Consider the following 27,874-nt stretch of genomic DNA (forward strand, 5'->3'; position numbering starts at 1 on the left):
GAGCAACGTGAGAGATGAGATAAGTGATGGAGTGAAAAATGGCAGAAAGTTTCGACCTCCTGCTACACATGTGAAAAAAGTTACTTTATATGAATGTGTGTGTGTGTGTGTGTGTGTGTGTGTGTGTGTGTGTGTGTGTGTGTGTGTGTGTGTGCATGTGTTTAAGCGATCAAACTTCCTTGCAGCTCCGTCAGCTCCACAGTTGTAGAAAACATTTTACAAGATCAAAGCATTTAACACTCCCGAGCCCTAGGCCAGCTTCCTCCCAACCCATTTCTTCACACACACACACACACTTACATACACAAACACACACACAGACATACTAGGACATGTACTAGTTCATCCAGCCTTTACCCCTGCACGTCTCGGGGGATTTTATAACACTGAAGTCACATAAACATTCCACCTGGAAACGACCGCCACCAGGTTCTGAGATAAGCTGAACATAGTCGAAGCCCCTCAGCTCTCATCTCCTGAGCGGCAGCCACACCAGCAGCAGAGTGGTATCAGCTCGACCGCAGCAGTCACGCTCCCTCCCTGTCTCCAGTCTTCCCTATCCCCCCCCCCCTCCCCTCCAGGTGCTCTTTGACAGAAATAATTGAGGTGGGGAGGTGGTGGGAGGTTAATGAAGCACTCCCAACACACAGCTGACCTTTCCCCAGCCCCTGCGCAAATCATCGCAGCACAGTTTTTTGGACATTTTTAAATGAAAGCCTTTAAATAATTTATCTAACTATAGTTCCCGCAAGGCCCTTCATTAGAGGTTGGCCGTGACATTTTCCTCCTCCTCCTCCCTCCCTCCCTCCCCCCCCATCCTCTCATACTTACCGCCTCACATCCAGTCCAAGAATATCACTGTTGATTTCTCTCGCCTTTGTCTCTCTTCCGCTGTCATCTCTTTCTTGGTCTCTGTGTCTTTTCCTCCTTCCCTCTCTTCCCTTCCCTCTCCGTTTCTCCCTGTTTGACATTAGCCGCATTAAAGATTGAGATCTCTGGTATACTCCACGCATGGCTGTGAAATGACAGCCAGGCGTCAAGACATGAGATGTGATTTTTGCCGTGGTGGAATGGAAATGGAGCACATTTAATCCTTAAATGTGCCGCGGGCCAACTGACAGTCAAATAGATTGCGAGGAGGAAACAACGGAAAACCTGAAAACTGATGAATCATTCGATCATGTACTAAACTAAACGTGCACATTAACAAGTTTGCTCCTGTTTTGTTGCCTGTGTGAGTTTTCTTGTGTAATTGAGTAGCTGGCGTTACTTAAAGAGGACCGACTCTGCCATTAAGACAGACAGACGGGCAGACTTAACCTTTATGGCTTTACTTTACTTTGTCTCCACAAGAAACAGGATGGATGGCATTGATTTCTGCTTTATACTTGACTGTGCTGAAGACAGATTTGTAAAATCCTAGGTGCTACGAATGGGTGAGAATACAGGTGCAGCTACCAGGGAGGGAACCAAAGATATTAATTAACAAACTCTCTTGGAAACAGATGGATGTATAAGTGCGCCTGAATTGAACACAACATAGGCATGAATCAAACACAACAATAACAAAGTCACCCTCTCTGTCTGGTGCATTGGTGTGAAAGACAAATATCCAGATCAAATATATATTAAGTGAAGAGCGCTGTCGTATTACAAGAAATACAATTCGTCAGGTCTGTTTTGCTGATGAAACGGAGAAAAATGAGATGTGACAAGCATTTGAGTTATACAATATTGATATTAGTGGAAATGTTATCAGATACAATGTGTGAGGCAGTGCAGAAACCCAGGCTTCCCAGGGGACGAGCAGTAGTAAGGCAATATCCTCAGACACTCACACAGCTTGAAAGGCTTCTGTATAGCTGTAGGCAGTTTTCAAAAAAAAAAGGAAAAAAAAGGAAAAGATCCCAGCAAGTCATTTAAGCAGACCTCAAAGAGTAAGTGTTATTTAACCTTTTTGGTAGCCAACACAACTATAACCAAAGCAGAACCCCAAGCAAATCAACAAAGCATTTGGCAACAAAGCATCAGGGTTTTCCTATTAAAAAAACGTGTAAAATGTAATCATTTTCTTAAGTAGTGTTTATTTATTCAGAGTTAAGTAAGGTTGCACAGCTCCCATCCCCACCATGAAAAAAAACCTGAGCACATTCAGCAGTTTGACAGTCTTAAGGCTGCCTCTGCTCTGCACACAGAGAAAAATATTCCGATTAAAAACACATTTGTTAGTTTGACAAAATGCACATTGGGTCTGGAAATGCAAATACAGAAACGTTATCCCTCTTGGTTCAAGAGATGTGTTAGTCTGGCAGGAATAGACAAGTCCGGTGACTAATTTGTGCGTTCCTCCATCTGGCGCGCCGGCATTACTGAGGTGGCAAGTCATAGCGACAGTGTCGACTGCTGCCGGTGACGGGCAGTCAGAATAATGATGTTAGCCAGTGGCCCGGTTACTGCTTGTGGTGCTTCCTCTGGGTTGCCTTGGTTAGAGCAGGTAATGTTTTAACTGAAAATAACACCACAGTAGGTTGATTGAGTTACTCTGTAGCACTTAAGAGCATCTTAGGTAAGGTAAGATGCTGGTAAAGGGTGGGCGACATAGCCTCAAAGTTATATAACGATATTTATTTACGATTATGATATTTGTGACAATATAGAAAGTAAAATACAGAGAGATACACAGTGATTGTAACTTGCAGGCAGCAGCGATTGTCGCTGATGGCAGAATGTCTAATTCAAAATGTGAATCAATTGAAACAAGGTGCCAGCAGCAGCTTTATAAGACAATAGCAGTGACTCACTATTATATACAGTGACAGTGACACAGCACATGACATGTTAGGCCTAGATAGTGTTTTCCATGGAAATTTAAAGTACAAGTATAAAATAACTGCCTAACACTTGAGTTTAATGATAACTAAAGTAATTTAACCTTGAAACTCTTCAGAAGCTGAACAGTATTTGCCACATAATAAGGATATTTTCTACCTGGGATACTTTATCTTGGGTCAAGCTTTTTAACCATCTCCTTCAAGCCCTGCTTAACCACTAGGTCTTTCCATTTCCTTATTGTGCTTTGAGTGCACTAATTGAGCACTCAAAGCGCTTCTGATGAATGCATCACGAGCAACTCAGGGTTTAGTATCTTGCCCAAGGATGCTTTGAACCACCAACCTGCTGATCATTAGATGATTTGCTCTACTTCCTAAGACACAATCATTTATATATCACGATACGACATTGTTATTACTATTGGTATTATCACAGGTTGGTATGATAGAGTTAGAGGTTACTTTTGGTACTCAGGTAAAAGAAAAAGAGAGTTTCCACTCCTACTATATAAATCCAGACTGATGCAGTGATGCTATCTTAAAATAAATGTGTGATTAGATTTGTGGTGTCAGTTTACCCGACAGAACAAACAGAGCACAGAGAGCTGTTTTAACTGGTTCCTGATCAAAGACGGTTCTTTTAGCTTTGTTTTAACAGTCAAAAGCTAATCAGTGGAGTAACGTAACGTATCCATTGCTGTGTTTCATGGATACAACTGCCCGTGAAGGAACCCATATGGAAAAGAAATAGTAAAAACTTATATGACTTATATGTCATATAAACTTATATGACTAAATCATATAAGGCTTACATGATTTACTCATGAAAGTGGCCACTTTCACATTACTTTCATATATTGTTTTAGTAAGTATCCAAAACATACAAGTTTCATTATATAATTTTTCAAGGGATCTTATATCTGTTTTTACTCTTGTATGCTTTTCATACAAGTTTCACACAAGACAGATACACAAACCTTATAAGATTTATATATATCTTTTCCATATGGGAACATAGTATTTCAAACATATAAAGCTTTGATTGTTTCATTTGTTACTGTTGTTGTGTTTATGCACTTAATATTGTGCAATAAAAACTATTTCAGTTCGCTTCAACTTAATGGCAAAATAACTTTCTGCTTATTTTCTGAACAACATTCCCCTAGAAAAACATTCGATTTTTGGTATTCGGTATTTTGTCCGACTATGCGATTGCATTAGACTCCCTAATTGTAATTCTCTCTCACCATGCTCATTAGATCATTTGACAACAACACCATGAATCTTTTACTCACGTCATTAGTCAGGATGTGTTTTCACTCCTATAATAAATCTGTTTCTTTGCCACTGCAGTTCCCTCTTTCTCACTCTTGCTCTCTTGCTATATCAGAAGTTCTTTATTACCTGGAAACAAGAGCAGATTTATGCCTTTGTCTGGGACAGAGGTAGGTATGGTTTACAGGGTGAGTGGTGAGGGATGAGTTGTGTGCAGGATTAGTTTTCAGGCCAGAGGAGAGGGTTATCTGCCAGTCTCTTACCTTGTGCTGTAGTGGATGCAGGCTGAGATATTAGGGAAGGACTGCTTCATTAACTCTCAGAGACCACAGCCATGTGGTCTCGCTGTGGCTAACTGTGTTGCTCACCTTGGAAGACTGCTACTCTTGCTCTTTTTTTCCCTCTTGCTCTCAGTTGTGTCTGGCCCTTTCTGGTCCCCCTTTAAGGCCAGGATTTGCATTAATAACAGGGGGCGCTAGGCGAGATGTATTGGATAGATGTGTAAATTTCACTTACATAAAGATGGATGGCTTAATCTACCAACAGGAAGACATTTATAAGTAATAACTCGGGCAACTTTCCACATGACATTGTGGTTTTAAATAACACGATGACGTTTGGATGTGTGTATTACAGAGTAAAGGCAAGTGAGACGGTCCATTTAGACTCCTCTAATGCGCTTTAAATCCAGACTGTAGCACCCAAGACTAAAGCATGAAAAGAAAGCTATTTGTATCTTACAAAAATAACAATGTCTCAGTGTTTTTATTGTTTTAACAGAGGTAGGTTAATGTTTTCACCTTGCAGACTTTAATATTTTCCCGTGGCTGCGTGATTGCATTTTGATGATCTCCTGTGTCGTGTGCCTGGCGATACGCTTTGCTTGTTTCAGCGGGTCGTGCTGTATTTCAGAGAGAGCAAAGGGTGAAATGCAGCGTTCGTTTCTGCCTCAAACGCATTGCTTCACCGATCTGCTTTCAAGATCTAAGCATTTTGAGTGTAGGAGTTTTTGCATCCCATTTTTCTCCTGGTACGGAAATGCAGACAGACACACACACCCAGGACTATCACAGTAAGTGATTGGATGTTAACCAGTCTGGAATAAAACAGATGGAAGGGCTGCGCTACAGCACCAAACACAGGAAATGGATTTATTCAGCCCCCCCTCCTCCTTTTTCCCATAATCCTTTACTGTCTTCTGGCCTCCCACCATTACACACTGACATACAATGATACACTGATCATCCACAACATTAAAAGCGCTGACAGGTAAAGGGGATAACATTAATCATCTCATTACAATGCAACATTTGCTGTGAAACCTTTAGTCCCGTCATTAAGGTGACACACACCACCCACGTAAATATTTTTGCTGACACCAGCAGAGGTCCCGTGTCTGTGCCCTGCTGGGTCGGAGCTGTTTTGGCGACATGAGCTGGATCTACACAATATCAAGCAAACGTTTTAGTAGTGTAGCTGATCTTTGTGCATTTAACCATTTCACCACTGTATCAAATGTACATTCATTATACTTTTTTTTACAGATTTCCCCACTATGAAGACATTGTTACTGAAAGAGATTTGAAAGGGATTTGAAATAATCCTTTAATTCATGGGCCAACATCGCTGTTTATGTAAGAATAATGTTTAATTAGCGCCATAACGATGTTTTCTGTCCCGCCTTTTCAATTTGAAACTGGGTGTAATGTAAATTAGGAAAAATACATTACAAGAAATTACTCAGACTCTACATCACAGGAAGCCAGGCGATGATCAGTGAGCAGCAGTATGACTTCATGCCCAAAAAGAGCACTGCAGATGTGATGTTTGCTTTGAGAGTGTTGATGGAGAAGTATAGAGGAGGTCAGAACGAGTTGCACTGTGTCTTTGTAGCAGGTTGAAGAGAGCCTGGAGAGGTGCAGGTATGCTCTGGAGAGTAGAGGACTGAAAGTCAGCATGTCAGTCAGTATGTATGTGGGCAAATCAGAGGGAGACAAGTGGAAAGGAAAACATGCAAGAAGAAGAAGGTAGATGAGTTTAAGTACCTGGGGTCAACCATCCAAAGCGATGGAAAGTGCACAAGAGAGGTGAAGAAGAGAGTGCAAGCAAGGTGGAGTGGGTGGAGATGAGCGTCAGGGGTGATTTGTGACTGAAGGACAGCAGCAAGAGTGAAACGGAAGGCTTTCAAGAGGGTAGTCAGACCTGCTATGATGTATGGTTTGGATGCAGTGGAACTGACCAAGAGATAGAAGACAGAGCTAAAGTTGTTAACGTTTTATTCGGGAGTGAGCAGAATGGACAGGATTAGAAAAGACGAGCTGAGTGGTTTGGAGACAAAGTTAGAGAGGCAGGCCTGAGATGGTTGGTTTGGAGATGTGCGGAGCAGGAATAGTGGATATTTTGTACAATGGATGTTGAAGAGCTGCCAGGCAGGAGGAAAAGAGGAAAACCTCAGAGAAAGTTCATGGATGTAGTGAAGGAGGACATGGAGGAAAATGAGCTGCTGTGAAAAGAAGAATACATCTTAGTCGTTGCTTATAGACAGCAGCATTTATGAGTTCTTTTAGTTCAATAAAATGCGAGAGAGAAGCACCAAAAACACAGCCATGTTTCTTTTTCTTTCTGGCTGTGAAGCCCACTTTGCTCACTAAAAACAAAAAGAAAAAAATGTTAATACTTCTTACCTCAGTCCACCAGAAATAACACCTATATCCTTAACCCAAAATGCATTTGGCATAGTTATGGCTGACTCTGTGGGTCAAACATTTAGGATTTATAAAACAATTCATCTGTTTTACAGAGTAATTTAGCAAGAGAGCACATTTTAGGCTTATTAAGGCCCTCCAAGTTGAAATAGGCTTCCTTTTAATGGAAATATCAAATCTGAGGATGGCTGAAATGTGCAACTGAAATTCTTGAGTGTAATTCAGTTGGTGCAGCTGTTGCAGTGCTTAATCAATGTACCTCGCCTTTCCCCCTCTGCTTTCTGCATATCAGCGCAACTTCCACAGAACTAATTGTGGAGATACTTAATGGAGATGTCTGGCTGCAGCAGCAGACTGCTGACCATAAGAGCGTGAGCTTTTATGTTAAAAGCTGCTGCTCCTTTCCACACCATCACAGAGAAGTAAAGAAAAGGTTGCACTGCTTTTGTGTACATGCTGGCAATTACTGCGTGCATGCGCCTGTTTGAGCTTGTTTATTTATCTGTGCCTACAATCCTGTCTTCAGATAACTTATTCACCCCTCCAGCTACTGCACAGTGACAGCCTTACACATCAGTGCTGTTGCCTTCTTTATTGTTGTTGCCACTCGCATTAATAATTCGCTTTTTTGTTAACCGGCTGATGTAAAGTGGGCTAATCCCTTTATGAGGGGAGAGAGTGAGGCTGAATTTGTCAGCGAGTGTCTGTTAATGAATCGAGCTTGTATCATCGGTATGCACAATGTGTTTTTGTGTAATGTGCAGGCGGGTGTGTGCGTTTTGTCTGGGAGGGGAGCAGGGCTAATTTCCACCCTGCTAGGGTCCTGGAGGACTAAGCTGCTTTTGACCTGATAAGCTCATTAGAATTCCACACTAATTACAACAGGCCCTGTTTGGCTGTCACCAGATGAGAACAACAGGTCCCGACCATATCAGCCTACCTTAGAGTGAGAATAAAGTAGGGGAATAGAGGAAAGTGAGTACAGAGGCTTGTGAAGAGGAAGAGGAAGAAATGAGAAGAGGTGCTAGAAAGACTAAGAGAAAGGGAAATTAATCGTTCAGTGGTCCAGGTAAAACCGATTAAGAAAATTTGTCAAGACTAGTACAAAGACCAGTAAGCATTCTTAGCAGAGAATCATATAACCTTGATGCAAACAAAGGAAGACAGCGGCAGGAGGAAGAGGGAGAGACAGGTGGGAAAGAACAAGAGAGAAAGATTGTAAATTAGCCGGGCCGCCGCAGAGCGTTTTCTCCGACTTGTTGAGGCTAAACTGAGGGCAGCAGGGAGTGGGGCCCGATATGTCAGAATCTCCCTGGCAACCAATCCTTCAGCTGCCCCCACCCCTGCATGCACAAACACAAACACACACACACACTCTCTGTGCACGCAGCACCCTGTAGAGGCTGGGCTTTGGGTGTTGTTTGCATCCAGGCCCAGATTAAATCTGAAGCAGGGTTTCTTCTCTTGCTGCCTTTTACACATGCTGAAATGCAGACATGGCTTTCTTTTCACACTTTTACACTTTCTATTCCTCCTTCGTCACCTCCCTCCTGCCATTCAGTCTGCCTCGCTCAGCCTTTCATACGCCCCCCCCCACCACCACCATCACCACCAAAAAATCGTATTTCTCGCGCTGTCTTTCTCTTGTAACTCAGGACTCAGTGCCTGCAGTCAAAAGGATCACTTGTCTCTATTCAGTGTGTGTCTCTTGTGTCTGTGTGCGCACTTGCATGTGTTCAGATGTGTGCATTAACGTATCTGTCTGTTTGAGCGTGGGATGTGCTGAGGAGGGGGAGCGGGGTGAAAGCACTCACAGGGGACCGTCAGCCTCGACCTCTATTATTCCTATCCATTTGCTGTTTCCTCTCACACCGCCGCAGAATGTGAAAGGGAATTATTAGAGTATGTCGATTTGTTCTCTGTGTCAATATGAAGCATCCCTCTAATCCCACTGTAGTGCCATAGTCAGTCATTCAGACACTCTGTCTGCTATAGTCCAAAGCCTGTAGAGCCGGAGGCCTCACTCATTAACTTGGCCTTTCTAAGAGACAGGAAGCCATCCCCGAGGCCATCGCCTGTTTATGTGTGAGACATGAGTTAGATTATTTGTATGAATCTGTGTGTGTGCGTCTGTGTGTGTGCTCACGTTCCCTTGTGTGTATGCGAGTGTATTCTTAACTTGTGTGTTTGTAATCGATTTGGCTTACTCTGGGGCAGCATGTTTGCTACCCCTCAGCAGCAGCTGGTGGGTGGGCAGAGCAGAGATGAGTGGGTTAGCCCCTGGCACACATCTGCACCCTGGGAGCAGTAGCTGCTGGCGCCAGCCATCTTTGGCTCCTCTTCTTCCCCAGGTCTTCCAAAGGCTGTGTCCCTCAGGAGATGTGCACGATTGCACATTGGTGTGCGTGCGTGTGTGTAAATGTCTTTTCTGTGTGAACAATCCGTTAAGATATGTGTTTTCCAGCTGTGAGAAAATTGTGCAGCCGTGTACGTGTTAATAGTTGTAGTGGATGTGTCATGAGGTTTGTGTGTTGAGCCACGTGACCAGCAGTGTGTCCCTGGAAGCTGCTGCCGTGTAGCCCGGATGGAGGAGGATGGTGACACTCTTCCCCACTGGGATGATACTTAATTGGACTCATTGTTTGGCTCTTTCTCTTTATTCACTTCCTTCAATCACTGCAACAGTACCTGCATCTGCTGCTCTTCCTTTCTTTATGCTTTTTTTGCACACGTGCTTCCCTTCTGCTCGTACGTTTTCAAATTAAAATGCTTTCTGCCACTGTCTACTTCAGTTCCCCTTCCCCTAGTCTTTCTGTTACTGTCTGACTTTTTCTTCTTCCTGTCTTCCTCTTCCTCCTGTCTCTCGCGCTCATCCCTCCTTCCTAATTTGAGAAACAGTGGTGGGATCGATTGGCGGTCCCAGCCTCTCTTTTCCTCGCCCTGCACAAATTTATTATTCTCTGAAAGACTCACACACTGATGGTCCCCTGGAGGGCCAGGTTGTACAGCTACCAACACACACACGCGTGCACACACACACACACACACACACACACACACACACACACACACACACACACACACACACACTCTTACACATACGCAACCAATTTTAGATGCTGATGCATTATCACATCACTGTAGAGAAACACACACAAACAATGGCATACATGCTCACGATAACATGCACAGTGTTGCCTCATACATTATAGATGCAGAGACTAAAAGCAAGATGTACTCACACATGCGCATTAATTTAAGCAAACACAGACACCCTCTGACACAGAAACCAGAATAAGCTGGGGGATCCTGGTCTGAGTCAGCATTTCACGTCTGCTGGTAACAGTGTAGCTTTATGCGGATCAGTGATGGCATAGTTTTGTCAGCCTTGTGGAGATGTAGGAGGTTATATAATGACCATGATGAGAGATGTAACCCTAATCTTAAGTGAAAATATTGTATTTCGATAGAAAAGGCGGTCCTTCAGGACATGTTGGTTATAGCAATAAAGAATTTTCAAAGGTGGCGTTCTTACACACAGACAAGCTAAAAGATGTGGGTGATGGCCATAGTACCAAATATTGTAAAGATACGTGTGTGATGAAATTGAGTAAAATCTTCAGGTTGTTCTAATCTGTGGCTCTTCAGTGTCTGAAAGGCAGAAAGAAAAGCATGTGTGCAGGAGAGTTTTTGAACAGCGACGCAACATTCTTAACCACTGGGGTCATTTCCACTGTGAAACAAGAGAGCAGGACTTCTTCACTAATGTACTTTCAGTTAGATGTCCTCTCTAAAGTCTCTCTAACCTGCATAGGTTTACAGTCCTGACACCACGTATGCTGATACATAAACATAACCCACTTTCACCCAATTATGACCTGATTATCAATATGCTAATTAACTTAATAAAGAGCAGGTGTTATGTGAAGTTTATCACTTTTCAGGCAGGGTGTTAGACACTAATAGTGTCTTTCACTGGACATGAATTCAGCCCAAAAGGAGCAGAAATGATATTGATGATATCTGTGTGTGTTGAGGCTCTTGGGTTGTCCCTGACTGGACTTCATGAGGTCAATGAGAAAACGGAATTGCCAACTCATCATACAACTTTGTTGCTTTCATTTTGAAAGCAATGTGAAAATGTGTTGGAACAGCTCTCACCACATCTTGCATTTGCTGTTGATGTGACTGCACTAATGAATGAGCTAAATACCAAACTGCAAGGCAAGGTGGAAGCTTTCACAAGAAGGTTGCAGTTTCTTTCAAGACAAAGTTTAACAAATCCAGATTCAGATCCTCTCTCAGTGGAGATCACGTGTCTGCTGTCCTTCATATTTTAACCTCAGACATTAAACCTGACTCTAATGCGTTTGTTTAAGCCCAAAACAGACCAGATTTCTCTCACTTAGCACATAGAATTAGCACAGATTTTGTAAAAACAGGCACATTTTGTTCATAATTGATTTTAGGAACATTGATTAAACAGTGATAATAAATGCTGGTGTTTTTACTAGGTTCATTTCACATTTCCAGTGCCTAATTGTGGCGTGTGCTCTTACCAGCTTATTGGTGGTCCATTGGGAAAATTAATTGCCCTTCCCGGGTCTAGAGCATTAGCCATACACAGTTTATATAAAAATGTAGATTGGTTTAAATCCGTGTGTTTATTGCTAGCTTGCAGTGTTTTCCATTTAAATGCAGACGTTTGAAATCCTTCAGCCCTAAAAAAATAACAAAAAAAACCCAATAAGAGAAAATAACAAAAGTGGAGAAAAATTAATTAACTCTGCACTCAGTCTGAATACACTTCACAACCTCTGAAGCAGTGACCTTTCAAACTCGTCACTTCACTGCACACCACATCAACCTGGATGAATAAGCTAAAAGCTGGGCTTCAAAAATAATTGAAGAACAATAGTTTTACCCTCCTTTTTTATGAATTCCCCACATCGCCACACAGGTGAACTTGAGTAAAACAAACTCTGTAAGTGTAAAAGATTTTGAGAGAATTTGAGCAGAATTTGAATTGTGGGGTTTACTCTCAGCAGAGGGACAGAAATGCAGTTTGTAAGTCAGTCCTCCCCGTAGACGCTCTGATTTGTTATTTTGTACACTTTGACCCGGGGTGTGAGCAGAGGGTTGTGTTTTGACGAGATGGTTATTAAGAATGCGCTTCTGATCTACGGGAGGCTGATGGCCTTCATCAGTTCCCTCTCTGAATCTGAGTGCTGTCGTCCTCTTCTCCCACCCGTTTACGACTCATCTTTGACTCAGGCTGCAACTTCCAATTTCCACAGAGCTACAAATCACCCACACTAACTTCGGGATGCTGACTTGTCCACGTTCAAAGAAGGTTTGATGGTGTAAGCTAGGCTAATAGGCTGGAAGTAAGAGATGCAGGGAGAGTGCAGGTGGGTTTTTCAGATAATGAGGAACTTGTTTTCAAAGGTTTGGATGATGATACCACAAGCTAAAGCCAGATGGGTAGTAGGAGGGGGTTATATGACTTTCATCTACTTGAAGGCGAAAGCAGATCATTCTTTTTTTCATATTATGGCACAGTGTCTGCTCTATACTTTTATCCATCTATAGTGGAAAGCAAAGCTCAAATCATCCAAGGCCCTGAATGAGATCTGATCTAAAATTGCTGCTTTATGGCATACTCGACATGTTTCATTTCATTAGCCGTTTAAATTGCTCTAGCTGAGTAATTTACCTTGCATTTACCGCTGACCATCTTGACTTCGCTTTAAATACGACTCCCGATAGCTGCCTTTCATCAGCTTAAGTCTCCCTTAGATGTCATCTTCTCAGATGTTCAGTCTGATTGAGAAACAGAGAGAAAATTGAGATTACAGGGGAAAGTGTCACCTGCGTTGTGTTTGAGCTCACCGTGCGGTAATATCTCCCCTGCCTGATAATTTAAGGAAACTAGTTTGAATAAAACCCTGGCCACGTGAGTTCAACTAGCCCAGCGCGCTGCATGCAGAGCAGAGAGGCAGGATTAGTAGCTACAGTGGGTGAATGTATCAAAGCCTGTGTTTTTCAGAAAGCCCTGCAGTTATTGCTTACTGTTAGGCCTATAAAGTGGTTTGTAGTGTATAAAATAATCATAAACATTATAATCTCATTCTTGCACAAACATCTTATCATAAAACAACAGCGGGCATAAAACTTCATTAAAGGACAGAACATAAAAGCAACATAAAAGGAGTCCAATAAAATAATGATTAGGAGAATTTTAAACTCCTGCATAAACTCATGCATAAAAAATTGGATTTTCGAAGATTACGCTTATTTTTGCCAAATTGCACCAGCTGAAACGCTTGGTTGCACATGACAAAGACAGATATACACATATGTGTGTGTAAAATATCTCTGTCCATCTAGTTTTTTCCGATATTAGTTCTCAGACCGTGAGGATGTGCCTTTGTTTTTTCAAAGCTGCCTTTGAAAAGTGGCATAAGAAGGACTGATGAGTCTGATAACAGCACACACACACACCTTGCAACGCACTTCCACATGCACTCTGCACGACACAAGCCCGTATCACACAGTGCCCAAGGATGGCAGACTTTCACTTTTAAAAGACTGTTATGGAAAGACCCATTACAGTGCAGAAGGTTTCAACCTCAATTATATGGAGAATATATAGTAGTCAGGTCGCTAATGAAAATGGAGGAGAGTGTCTACTCTTGCAAACAGCTTTCTGTGAAAGATGGGGAAGTAATCTATTCTCTTTACGAGGAGCAGTACTCCCCCCCCTCTGATTGCCACAGCTTTAATGAAGAGCTTACATACCTGAGGGGAATGATTCAGGAGCAAAGCATCAGGCAACTTATTGGATGTGGCTCTAAAATGGAAGTCAAGAAAAGCACAGTTTTACATTATTTGTGTGTGTGCGCATGTGCGTGTATGTGTTGTTGATGCCTTCTTAGTTTAGGTTGAGTTAGTTTTAAGAAGCAAAAGAAACGTAAATGTAGTGTTTATACTGAATATGTAAGCAGGTCAGTGAACACAGGAAGGTGAGAACAGAAACACTTCTCTGACAATGTGAAGGATGCATTCAAACAAGAGTAAGGGTGCGTCCTAGATCCTTTTCCTAGCCACCTTTCTTTGATCTAGATGGATACGTCATCGAGATCAAGGAAAGGTAGTTAGGAGACTCGATTAGGAGTTAGGAAAAGAGAAGAGCGGTGCACTGAGAATTTGAACGACCTTATCTGACGTGTGACCCTGGACATCCATCCAGTGTCGAAACTACAGCGAGCAGAAGATAGCAAACAAAATGTGCATCTTACTTCACCAGCGTCCTCTTACCTTGCTGTTTAATGCGGGTCATGTAAACAAGAACATGCTATGACAAATATCCCGTTATTATAAAGGTTGGAATTTTAAAGAAACAGGAACATTTTGGGACAGATTTGCTAACGTCTGCAGAAGCACAAAACTTATTTTGACATACAAAATCTGCTGAATTTACTAAAGAGGCACAGTGTCAGTTCTGTAACTGAAAGGTATGGAGAGGAGCATTTTTGTGGCACTATGGCATTTGTATTTGTAAGAGTTTCACTTTCGGGGGGTCGCTTGTGCGTCTTTATGGTTTTTTTTTTCTTTTTTTCTTGACCTTTTGCTCTTTTCTCTCCATTTGTTTCACCTGTGTTTCATTCCCACATGTGCCTAATCACCAATCACCCCTCTGTATCTGTTCTCATTTCCCAAATTGCACACCGTGAATTCCTCAAATGAAGCCAAGTTTGATTACCTAAGTGAAACAGCGTATGAATAAAAAGGAGCTGTTTAGAGTTCCCCTCTTGCTACACTTCATTTGTCTGTCTGAGGTAATAAAAAAAAAAAAAAAGGCAAACCCATTCACACACACACTTCTGCAAAGGATGCACCTGTGCGTCCTCAATTATAGCTCTGCCAGCAAGCCTCCTCTGTCCTTCACATGCATTTCAGAAAGAGATCTCCTTCAGCATGGCAAACTAAGATTGATTTCCTGGTCGCAGGCAGGAGGCCTGAGGACAGAGGAGACAAAGAGGGTCAAATTAGTGAAATTGAAAAGCCCGCTATCCCGTCTTTCCCTTTGTCTTTGTCATTTCGGTCTGTTTATCCTCGTCATTCTCCTCTTTTTAGATTCATGTTTTGTTTCATTTTGGGGCTTTGTGTTTCTTGCTTCTTTTAATTGGCCAGTAAAGGCTCATTTTTCATACAGTCTGCCTCCAAGCCGTGCATTTGTGTCCTCTCTCTAGCACCACAACCCCTGACAGCATTTTAGACCTGTGCCATTATGATAGGGATGACTAGGTCTGGCTGAGTGAGCTTGTTGGTGGGACCGCTTTTACTATGGTCCTCATTTAGACATGCAGATGTCACATGCAGATGCCCCATTAAGACATCAGATTAATGTCTAAAAGCAGCCTTGCTGTATATTCACACAACGCTGATACTGACACTTTGAGCACACATGACGTAACATCTTCTCATCCTGTGTCTGGAAAATTACTCTGACCAATGAAAGTCAGAGTTATTAAAGCTAAATGCAGGGTGTAACCGGGAGAGATTTATTCCAGTTACAAGTAGTTGTTTTGGTGTCCTTAACTTTCTGGCTGCAAATCGTCTGGGTAACAAATTTACATTAAAAGCAGCCAGTGAAACTTTTCTTGGCAGCTGGTGGGTTTATTTATTTTATTTTCTGTCATTGTTTACCAGTCCTTGGAGGGTGAACAAACCCTAATCTTGGACACTAAGTAAGAGTTTCTGCAGACAATGTGCAATCAGTGTTGTTTACACTACAGCTGTCCTGCAATCGAATCCAATCAAGAAAGCTATGCCTCTGCATGCCTGCTCTACCTGTGGTTAAAAGAACAGCTTGTCTTGTTAATCATTTGTCATAAATATTGGTCGTGGTAATATCGACTGACGCACTCAAAACCAAAAATAAATAAATAAACAAACATTCTATCCAGACTAACACGAGCTATTACGCAAAACTCCGAATAAAGAGGGAAAGAAAAAAGAAAAAAACTCAAATCTGAGCTGCAAAAGATCAGGCCTGGGTTAATACACCAAGCCAGAGGGAGATAAAGACAAAGAGGCGGAAAGAGAGAGAAATAAGATTTTATTTAAGAGAACGCGCCGCTGCCTCGCAGACGCAGAGCGCAGCGATGTGAGGCTGACCTCTGGAAGGAAAGCAGCAGCAGGGGTCACAGAGGTTGATCCAATTCTGGGCAGCCAGTGCCAACACTCTGATTAAGAGGTGATGAAGAGGGCAGGCCGACCATCATCTCCACAGGTGGATTCACTTTGGGATGCATGTGGGCCTGGGAGGGGGCAGCACTGAAAGTTCAAGCACTGTAGCCAGAGGGATAATCAGCAAAGGCGCTAAAATTACTTTTGAGCTGTTGTCTGTATTTGCCTTATCCAAATATTGCCAGATAACAAAGGCGCACGTCTGCTCCACTTGTATCGCTCCCAAGCTTAAGCATTGTTTGATTTGCTGTGGTCAGGAGCTTAAGTTAGCTGGTAAATATTAACACCACAAGGAACGTGGCCTTTTTTCATGGTTGCAGGTCAGCTCGTTCTCACTCCCGAGGCGTAATATACCGACGTTTTGTCACGTCCCGTTCCTCAGGAACGCGAAAGGAGACCTTCGGCGTTCTTATGGTACGCGGCTGAAATCCAGTGCAATGACGCTCCCGCGGTAATAGACGTTCCAGCCCTGTATTCCAGCCCTAAACCTAACCTTATCCTTAGCTCTAACGATAACCTTAATCCTGACCTTAACCAGGACTTTAATGACGTTAAATAGCGTGTTTGTAAGCGATTTGAAGAAAAAGAGCGAACATGTGTAGATTCAGTCCAGACGGTTCTCATATTTCCTCATTTTTCCGAGGTCGTCATTTAGGAACGTGGTGGGTAGCTGAAAGCGTAATATGTCGACGATTTGTCACCTAGCGTAAAATGTTACGCTACGTGAGAACGTGTTGCGCAGGTTTAAGAAGTACAGTGTTTAGACAGGTTTGCACCATTTAATGTTAATCTTTATAAATGTTCATCTCACATGAACTATTACAGGCTTGGCCTTCTGTTTAAGGTGCACGTCATGTGATAGGAAAACTATTTTCTCTTGTCATTGTCGTGGGAGAATGGCCCACCCATCAGAGTATCAATAAACATATGTCTGTGTGCATGTGTGTATGTATGTGTGTGTGTTGGTGATTAGGGTGTGAGGGTTAAATGTCAGTGATATGGTGCTGGGGAGTTCCTCTGCTGGGTAAAAACCTGAGCGACTGCTCATCTCTAATTGGACCTATCTTAGTAACCTTTCCGCAGCCGGGGGTTCCCATTCATCACCCTCTGTCTGTCTGTCAGCCAATCAGAGCTGAGGCAGGTCCTCATGCACACTGTACTTCTGAACTAATGTTTTCATCTTTAATATTTTACATTTTATTATGTTTATACCTTTGTATTTATGTTTTTTTGGGGGGTAGGATTTTAAATTTAGGGGATTCCCTTAGCATCCTTCTCACTGACCTCACGCTTCAGTACGCGTTATTGTTGCCAGCTTAGTGCCTGTGTTGCAATGCAACACTTGTAATGCAATGACTTTTCTGAGGACTTTAGGGACTTGCTCCCCTGCTTACAGGCCCAATGAGCAGCAGAGCAGCAATGCCCATACATAAGGCCCATTTATCTCACACAGTGAAATGTGTCAAAGACAAAGTAATAGTCTCTCTGTTAGTTTAACTTTCTTTTCTTATAATTTTATTTGATGTTGAATTAGTTGTTTTAGTGTGGACTGTCAGAAACAATAGACTGTTTATAAAAGAAGGACATAGCGACCACAAGGTCAACCATCTGTTAGCCGGGTCCTGTGAAGCGTCGATCTGAGGATTTTGGCTGTTGCTATCTTAAGCTGCATCCACACTGGAAGCGGCCCACTCGTCCCACATTGCTTTGCAGCTGACAGCTGATTGCTTATGGACTTTCCAGGCTCCGGTTGCTTAAGGAACCTTATTATGCAATTACTGCTAGGTCATATGTCAATCAATGTATTCTTCAGTGTCATTGGTAGTCACTTCTGTTGCTCACCTGGAAATTGATAAAACTTTATCTTGCACCCTACATATTTCTCATCTCCAGTCCATCTTTTATGTACACTCTATGGAAAAAAGGGACTTTTGTTATCTCTTCCCAAATTCCTGACATTGAAACTGAGCCAAAACATTAAAGCTAGGCTCAGAAACCCTTTGTAAATTAATCCTTCTTATGTGGGAGCTCCTTTCCCATTGTCCTGGAAATGGATAATACTCCTGGTACAGCTTTGGTATGTCACCAAATTTGTTTTGCAAAGACTCCTAATCTATTTTCTCCACCATGTCACTTGTGTGTTACTTTCAGTGACAGTTCCATTGTCAGTCCAAGCAAAAAAAAAAATACCATTGCTGTTTTGCTTCTGTAGTGTTTTCTGCAGACAGCCAACCCATAGCTACCTGTTTACACCAGCACACACATGCCCCCGTGTTCATTCAGCGTGATGCATTTACTGACAGAGATTATTTCGAAGAAATGTGCTAAAAGCTGGTTAAAGGTTTTATTAGAGAGAATATAGACACACATACAAGCTTGCAGCACATCGTCACACATACGGAAAGTTTTGCTACGTTTTTGAATCAGAGGGGGAATTGGTCCTGTGCTGTCGAAAATGCAGAAACGGGTAAGAGACAGACGTGAAACCAGACAGATGCGCAAACAGACAGACTGACAGCAGCAGCACACAAAGACGGAGGGGAGGCCTGCAGAGAGATGTGAGAGAGTGTGTTAATCCACATGGCATAGCATTTCCTCTGTGGATCAGTGTGCGTTTGAACTTTTCAAGGGTAGGATGGCAAGGAGCGATCGGCCACTCTGTAAATGTCAGTGGATCTGAACAGCCGGAGCCCAGACAGCCTTGTGCCGTCGCCTGCCACTCACACTCTTCTTTATCCATCCTTCTCTTTTTTGTCTCTGTCTGGGAGCTGTTTATTTTCTCCTCTCCTTCCCCATCCTCTGTTATCCCACCCACCCTCTCCCTCTCACTTTCATTATTGTCTTTTACCTTTGCCTTGCCATTGCCTGCAGGAATATAGCAGATCCTGTAATAGACATGGCTGGTTTTTGTTTCTTTGTTTTTCTCTTTTCTCACCCTTTTCTGGATTTCTGCTCAGCCTAACTCCACCTGACTAGTAACCGCTCTGTTTCACATTACTTGGTTTCAGAGACCATATTGTATTCTGGCTTCTTGCCTTTATATTTCCCCTAATTTATTAGCCTACCTTTATTTTTCTCTGCTAGTAATTAGATTTTTTTGTGTGTGTGTCTTGTAGAAGATGCTGTTTTATTACATTCTTCCAAACCATCTTCAATTTCCAAGGGAATTATCAAGGGAGAGTCCCTTCATTTAATTTGTACGGAAATTAATTTGTCAGTGTAAGAAATAGGATACTTGCTAATCTGGTTAGGCCAGCATTTGTCCCACCCCCTCCCACCGCCACTTTAGGCCGCCTCTCTGCCAGTGTTCAGGAGCGAGGAGGCAGAGACAGTAGACAGACACGCCGTTCTTGGAGACGAGGCAGGAATTCAAATAGAAGTGAAGGAAAATACAGATCTTTTGGCGACAAAAGAAACAGTGAAAGGGGAAGTGAGAAAGACACAAGGAAAAGAGGAAGAGTATTAAAATCAAAATGCCAAGAGGCGGGGTCATAAAACGACTGCCTTTATTGAGCGGGGCACAGTGGGCCAGTTGCTGCCTGCGGGCCTTTTCTACTCTTGTACTGCACTGCAACTCCACAAGTCGTACTCATACTTCAGTTCGGTCCAATGAAGCTTCCCTGTTAGGACATTTTGAGTAAAAATGTAACAGTGGGAGGGTAAGGCGATAAATTAAAGAAATGCATATATTTTTGTGCTGTTGTTGCAGGAATTTTTGATTTCTATTTGTGAAAATGATGTTTAGGTCTTTAGCCGCCAAAGCAGAGGCAGGGTGGGGTGGACTGGCAGGTGACGTTCTTTGGCGTTAGTCTGGCAGACTGGGCCTGTGATGTGACGGCTGGCACAAAAGAAGGATCTAGAGTACAAGGAGAAAGAGCCAAGGATAATTCAAACTTAACAAACAAGTAAAACTCTAGGAATTAGCCTAAGCGTTACACCCTAGCAGCAGAATAGTCTGGCAAGAGTGAATGGAAGGACCAGGGATATATGTGCACTGCAACTTGCCGCGCCCAGGCAGACACACAGACAGAGGTGAGGGAAACAAAACTGCCGACCAGCAGTGAAGGCACGGGGAACATGGTATTATATTTAACTGAGACCCAGGACATGTTGGAGAGATTACATCTCTCAGCTGGCCCGGGAACACTTCAGGATTAGCTGGAAGAGGTGGCTGGAGAGACCGAGGTCTGGACGCCCTTACTTCGGCTGTTCTCCTCTCTACTTGAATAAGGAGAAGAAAATGAATGGATAGAGATATCCAAGTTGTATCGGTCTTAAACTTAATGAGTGAAATGTTCCAGCGTCAGTGTCCACATACTTTTGGCCAAATAGCAAGTATTGTTAAAAATGTATGAACATAGAAGTGCTCGCTAATCCAAGAAATATGGAAATTTATGTGCATTGCAGTATCTATCAAAAACTGGAGAAAGAATGAGAGGAAGAAGAAGAGAGAGAGTGTGTGTGTGTGTGTGTGTGTGTGTGTGTGTGTGTGTGTGTGTGTGTGTGTGTGTGTGTGTGTGTGTGTGTCTCAGCTCGGTCCCATCCCCCCTGGCCATCTCTCTCTCCACTCAGGCAGTCTCTCTGGCTGTTGTGTGTTTGTCTGAGATATGGACTTGGATGCACCGAGCGACCGCCCACTCCACGCATTCCTCTGTAGTCCATCCGCTTCCCTTGGACGTTGAACAAATTGATTTGGGCGTTGATTATTCAAGGGGCACGTTTCATAACTTTTGACTGGCTTTTCTCCACCTCCCACTCCTGTGTTTTTCTCGCCGTGCATCTGGCTCTTTCTATCTCACGCCCATGTCCAGCTGCGGCTCTGCAGGATACCGCAGAAGGAGGCCCGTGGGTCATGTAGTAACTTCAGATTGCAGTTTGAAGGAAGTTCATACAGGGAGGTTTTGTCTTTGTTCACTTTGGTCGCAGTTTGTTAACAACATATCACCTTGATTTGTGCAACTGCACATGAATGTGTTAACTTTTCTCAGTGTTTAATTATTTTATAACACTCCTGGTGATTAAAAGGAATCAATGTACCCGCAGCTGCATAAAAATCTATATGTGTACACTAATAATGAATATTCAAGAAAGATCGGACACCAACTAATAAACCATTCATCACAGGAACATGAGCTGAGGCAGAGCTGCAGACACACTCCTGCTTGTTATTAATATAAATGATCACCAAAAATGACTAATTGACTCAACTCTGTCCCTCTCTCTTGAGCCAGGAAGTCAAATGAGTTTCTCTGAACATGTAGCATAATTAAAAAAAAGAAAAGAAAGAAAATCCCAATTATGATCAAATTTACAAGGGATTATTTTCCCGTCGTCTTCAGTTCTAGGCGAAGCTTTTAAAAAGCTGCAACAGCTGTAAGTAGACCAGGAATTTAGTAATTACTTCCATAATTGATCATTTTCTTAATTAAGCAATCAACTTTTCAGTTCAGTGTAAAAAGGCAGTGTCCTGAAATTGTTGTTTTTGTCTGCCAAACAGCCTCTAAGACCTCTAGATAATTAATTTAAAAAAAAAAAGCCGGGATCAGAAAATGTGTCTTTTTTTTGGAAACAGAAAAAAAAGGCTAATCAGTTATCAAAATAGTTGCTGATTAATTTCCTGTTGATAAACTAATTTCATCTCTACTTAAAAGAACCGCCTGCGTAGAGAGAAAACCGACTTCTTTGACACGAAATATCACACGCAGCTAATTAGCTAATCGTTCAGCTTTATGCTGCTTGCATAAAGTTGGGTCCATCCATTAATAAAGAGTAAAGCTGGCATTAGAGCTAACCAAAAAAATAAAATAAAACTATCAGTTATTTCTTTAGCCACTGCTACCCTCATCAAACACCTTACACAGATCAGCAGTGGGAGAAGACAGTGAGCGAAGAGTGACACACAGAAATGAGCCACAGAGTAAATGAGAGCGTTATAAAGAGAAAATGAGGCACTAGTGATTAATTAACTCCTCTCGCTTCCTCGTCCTGTAAGGCCAGGATAATTTTGTGACTTTATACGCCTGCCGCAGTGCTGTGCGCTCCGGCTCGGTCTCGTACACCATGAAACATAGATCAAGAGGAAAGTTTGAGCGCGGAGAGACTGTATTATATGAGCCTCTGCTTGATTGTTCTGCAACCAGAGAAGAGTGAGGGGGAGGAATAGCTTTGGCGAACTCGCTAATACATCTGATGTATTTCTTCCTCTTGAATGTAATGCACTCGCACACCTTATGCAATACAGAAGTACTTGAAGATATAAACAGTCCACTCTGATGTACGAATCTATCCAGAATTTTGCAGCTACTGCTTCCTGTTGAGCCCTTTGGCTCTGTGTGTGTGTGTGTCTGTGTGTGTGTGTGTTTGCAGTGTTTGTGTATGTGCATGACGCGCCATGTGCATACGTCTTTTTATTGTCCTCCAGCACACTGCTGTAATCAGGTAAGCCTACCGGCAGTGTTATCTCTGTCAGGTACTGTTAACCACTAGCTAACTCCTCCACAGAGCTCCTTCTGTGTTTCATCCCTTTTCTAGCTTTTCTTTCCTTTTTTCCCCTCTTCAGCAGCCTCCAGGCTCTCTAATCTGCCTCCCCGATGGCTTCCCTTACTCTCCTACCTCATCTGGTTCCCCTCTGGCACATTTCATCTCAGCGTCACCAGAACTATACATAAGCCTTCTTCTGTCTTCCTTTGGCTTCCTGGGTAGAAAAAGATCCGTGCTGTGTCATCTGGGATGTTGATATTCGTCAGTGGATTTGAGTGCACCCTGTGATTATGCTGTATAAAAAGGATCCTTTGCACAGTGAACTCACACAGTACATGTGTCACCTGTTTGCACCAGACCACATCAAGTTAATATAGTGTAGACTACATTGCTACTGTGACTCAGCATAAGCATTTTTGCTAATCCCATGCTGCCTGTTTTTTATTTTTTGTTTTTGTTTTTTGTTTTTTTCAGCAAGCAAGATTAAGTTTGAACGAGAGAGAGAAGCTTTAGCAAATCCCATTCATAACCATCAACAGAGAAAGTCGTACTATGATTCAGGTAACTCCATTGAATGTGTTCCAGAAGGCATTACCACCACAAACACAGTCCAGAGGTCCAGTTATGTGACTAGCATAACGGGACCTAGCAGGTGAAATTGCCTGTAGATCAAACCCTTTCTTGTACCAAGAAGTTTGTTTCATGGTTGAAGCTGGGGGGTTTGTGGGGATCGACTTGCCTGTGGAGTCAGCCTCAAGTGGCCAAGAGAGCAAATGTCTTAGGCGCTTCAATATGCAGCCCTGAAGACTGTCACTTGGTTAAAACAGGTTCCACATACACAAACACATTCATTTTCATAGCTAACAGAGGCTGCTGATGAAGCTAAAACAACTGTGAAACATATGTAGAGAAAACCCGAGTTGTCCCTAAACACAACACTGGCACACAGGGAGGGCCTGTGAAAAAGGAGAGGCAAAGTTCAGAGTGGGTCAGCATACAGGAGCTGTATGGTTAAAAAAAAAAAAAAGGGGGGGGGGATTGTAGAAATTTTATTTGTGATCCAGAGGGCAAGTTTCTTAAGAGGGTTGATCAGGTGACTGGGCACTGGAGGAAACACAGGAGACAGGAGTTACTAAACATTGATGAATAAGCACAGGAACCAACTCAGAAATCTAATTTACTACCACAGTGATGAGGACAGTCTGGTGCAGAGCCCGTCACAGGCAGCTTTAAACAAACAGCCTTCACTGAGCAGATTGCTTGCAGGTGTGTGACAGCAAACCTGCTCTACCCGAGGGCGGAAACCAGGCGGGATCAAACCACCTGCAACCAAACACAGAGAAATACGAAAACAGTCTTCCCCAAACCTGAACCACACACATTCATCACTATGATACATTTGTGGTCAGAAGTACATAAATACACTCATCATGGGAGTGAATGTCATGGTAATTTGGGGCTTTTTCCAGGCTGGAATAATTGTACAACATTCATCTTTGATGACAAACCACTAATCCACACAGGTTCAAAAATATATATACACTCACCTAAATCTTAGCCATGGCCTATTAACTTATCCTAGTGGTTATGCTTGACTACAAGTGTTAGTTTCACTTTGCAACATAAAATATATTTTTTGACAGCACTCATTGGATTGACCAATACTCGGAACAAAGGGAAAGTTCAAGGAACTCAGTGAAAATCTAAGGAGGAGAACTATACATTCCAAGATCATGAGTTCAAATAATTGTACACAAGGAGAGGAAATTTTGGTTAGGATGTTCAGGAGAAATCAAGGAACTACCAAAGCTCAAGCCTGACATTAATTTGAAGGGGCAACTTGCTAAGGTACATAGTAGGAGTGTGAGTTTATATTTGAGCCTGTGTATAGAACAGTTACAAAAAAAATCAATAAAACCCCAAATTACCCTGAGATTTACTCACATGATGCACATGTAGTAAACCCCCAAAGGCTCATTCTGAGCCACCAAAGAGCCTGATTGCTAACAGCAGTTACTGATAACTTCCTGTAATTGATACATTTGGGGTCCATATATAAAGTGAAACATGAAAGTAGCTCTTCCACGTATCTTCCCCCCAAATTCAAACCCACCCACTGTCTATCCTGTGTGTGTTTGGATTGAAAATGAAAGCTGGCAGTAGGAGTGTTTGCCAAGGTGTCTCTTTGGTGGATAGATGATTTAGTGGGTGATTCTATGAGGAGATTCCTCTGTGGTCTCAGCTGGGATGGAGTGAAAAAGATAGCGAGGAGAGAGTGGGGCGGGGGCCAGACTGCCCTAGTCATTTGATGGAGAGGTGGAGTAGGACTGGGTAATAAGACTGCACAGGTGTCCGTGGGCACACACACAGAAGCCTGAGCACATGCACAAAATGGTCCAGCAGATTAAATGCGCTGCAGGTTGTGTGAGACCAGAGAGCCAAGCAGAGAGAATGGGAGAAGGTGTTGAGTCTGTGTGTAAGCTCCAGGGCAGCAAAGTCTTCCTCTACCACTAAGTCAGCTACTGATCTCATTTCTCCCCAGATGGACTCCTAACACACTCCCATCAGGGGACAAATATATATTCTCTCTGTCTCTTTTGCTCACACATTCCTGCACCAGCGACCTTTTCTCTTTATTTGTCTCCCACTCTCTTGCTATGACTTCATCTGGGGCCCTTGCTCTTTGTGTGTGGGGTTTTTTTTTGTAGTTTTTCTTTTGTTTGTTTTATTCCCACTCCGTCTTTACGTTCCTCCTCCACACCTACACCTCTCGAACTCTGTATTCTTCTGTATGTCTGTCACATAATTTCATCCTATATCATGCAGTATCTCAAACACCATTGCCCTCTCTCCTCCTCTTTTGATCAATCATTGCATACAGGTGCTGTTAAACTGTGTCCTCTGGTGAACCGGCCACCCCAGAGTGTCCCTTGCGCCTGCCTCCATCCTTGCTCTTTGTCATCGTTCTCATCGCCTCAGCCCTCCAGCTCTTGCCCCAGTTTGTCAGCGAAGCAAAACTGGCTGAGTCTTGGAGCCATCATTCATCTACACACACACACACACACACACACACACACACACACACACACACACACACACACACACACACACACACCCCCAACTCCTGACGCATTGGCGGCTTGGCTGGTCTCAGACAAATAGCATCATGGCAGATAATACAGCCACAGCCAGAAAAAGAGCCAAATAAATGGTCCCTTCTATGCCGACCTAATGGTCCTGCTTTCCACTTGGCCAGAGGACAGTGCTTAGCCTGGGTACTACATGGATACAAACGTCCGCTTGGAAAGAGAAAAACTCACAAGCCTCACAGGCACCTTATGAATAAAGCCTGTCAGCTGTCAACATATCCCTAGACAAATACAGTGCTTATCGGGGGGATGTTTATTGTGCTATTTGCATGGTGATGTATGAATGTGACATGAAGGTGTCTGTTGCAGGAGTACATAACGGGGAGATAATTCAAATCTCAAAGCCCTAATCACATCTAAAGCGCTATCACATATACGCTAATATTCATACGCATGCAGCACTCTATAACCTTTGCAGATCGGCGATAGATGCCAACATATTTCAAATAGTGCGTCTTATTCTGAAGTTCAGGGGGGAAAAAACCCAACAAGATGTCAAAAGAAAATGCATTTTATGTTGTACAGTTTAGCGCAGCTGCGTGTTAAATATTGTCAACGAGAACGAGGTGTAAGGAGACTGCATAATTAAACAAGTCCGGAAAATCCGTTGCATTGTGACATTTCATTTGTGGTTCTCACTGGAGATAGTTATGCCATATGTTATGAATTTGTCTCCTCTGTCAACGCACCAGGTGGTGGGATTATTAAGCAGTTATAATTATTGAGCTATCAGGGTGTATCACAACATGACATCAATATATTATTACTGCTATACTGTTTATCTATCAAAAACATAAAACGAGTTTTTCCTTCTTTCTTTTGTCATTTTGCAAGTCTGCGTTTATGGAGAAAAATGTAGAATATTGTAATTTTAGGCATCGTCATGGAAAAGCAAAAGCTTTCTACAGAAAAGCTAAGTACACCATTGCTGTTTTCATAAGAATTATGAGGGTGTGTAGCAGTGAGATCATGCTAATTAAATGTGTTTGGTTAAAGGATGATCAGGGAGTGTGAGCACCTCTATAAAAGGCAACGTTTTGGAAGTTTGTTCAGTTCTGGAGCATTCAAAAGAACAATCCTCCCAGGAGTTCATGTCCTATTGCCTCAAGGTCAGACTGTGCAATGTTCAGAGAAACTGCAAAAAATGTTAGAGCTTCATCTCAGACTGTTTGAAAAATTATAACTGAACAAACCACAAGACTTCTGGGACAATCGCCTTTGGACATACAAGACCAAAATGGATATGTTTATGAGCACAAACACCTCAAACCAACTATGAATCGCAGTAGACTACAGGTTGTTTTGCAGGTACAGGACCTTGACACCGTGTAGTCATTGTGTTGAACATTAACTTCTCTGTATATCAAAGTATTCTAGAGTCAAACAGCATCTGTCCAACAGCTAAAACTTGGCCTAAACTGGGTCACACAACAGGACGATGATCCCAAGCACGAAAGCAAATCTACAACAGAATGGCTGAAAAAGAAAAGAATTAAGGTGTTGCAATGGCCCAGTCAAAGTCCAGACTTCAACCTGATTGATATGTTGTGGCAGGACCTTAAGAGCGCTCTGCAAATATCTGTAGACCTCAATGAACTGAAACAACGTTGCAAAGACGAGAGGGAAACCCTTCCAAAATGGTGATATTCAGAAACCAGTGATAACAATTACATAACATGCTACATGCTATTGAATCATGCGGCATACTTAGTATTTCATAAGACTTCTTTTTCACACAAGTGTATCAGCTTAGCTTCATTTTAACCCAAATTTGGTTGTAATGTATCCAAGTTTTGCTTGCATGCTAGTAAGAATATCCTACATCTGGCTCTTCTGAACTTGCATTTATAGTCCCTCCAACTATAAATATAGTACGTAATACATGTAGCAAAGATTCATTTTTTCCACTGTTGTTTAAAAAAAGCAAAAGGCAGATTGCTTGACTTTTTTTTCCCTTTAATTGAATATCCCAGTTAATTGTTTATTGTCCTCATCACTTTTTTAAGTCCTTAAGAAAGTTTTTTATGACCTTATTGGAAGGACTAAAAAGGACATTGCAAATCACAGATGGGGAAGATGCAATCATTGCCGGTTTCTCATCTTGCTGTGATTAAGGCTTGATTATGATTTCTTTAGGGTCACGGAAAAAATCTGGCTTGGATTAAAAGAAAAAAAGTTG

General features: G+C 42.5%; 1 protein-coding gene across 2 annotated transcripts in view; it reads left to right on the forward strand.

The window, feature by feature from the left end:
• pacrg (PARK2 co-regulated) overlaps positions 1 to 27,874 on the forward strand; it is a 164,582-nt gene that overhangs the window by 124,159 nt on the left and 12,549 nt on the right. Inside the window, exon 5 of one of the 2 annotated variants that reach the window (XM_085343263.1) lies at positions 23,021 to 23,107. The exons of the other annotated variant lie outside the window; for it this stretch is intronic. Coding sequence (XP_085199389.1) covers positions 23,021 to 23,107 — 87 coding nt within the window. The remainder of the gene's footprint in view (positions 1 to 23,020; positions 23,108 to 27,874) is intronic. 2 annotated transcript variants of the gene reach the window in all.

The sequence above is a fragment of the Diplotaxodon limnothrissa genome, linkage group LG19 (genome assembly GCF_057381915.1).
Source record: "Diplotaxodon limnothrissa isolate DT_005_m linkage group LG19, D_limnothrissa_male_GT1.1, whole genome shotgun sequence".
NCBI lineage: Eukaryota > Metazoa > Chordata > Actinopteri > Cichliformes > Cichlidae > Diplotaxodon > Diplotaxodon limnothrissa.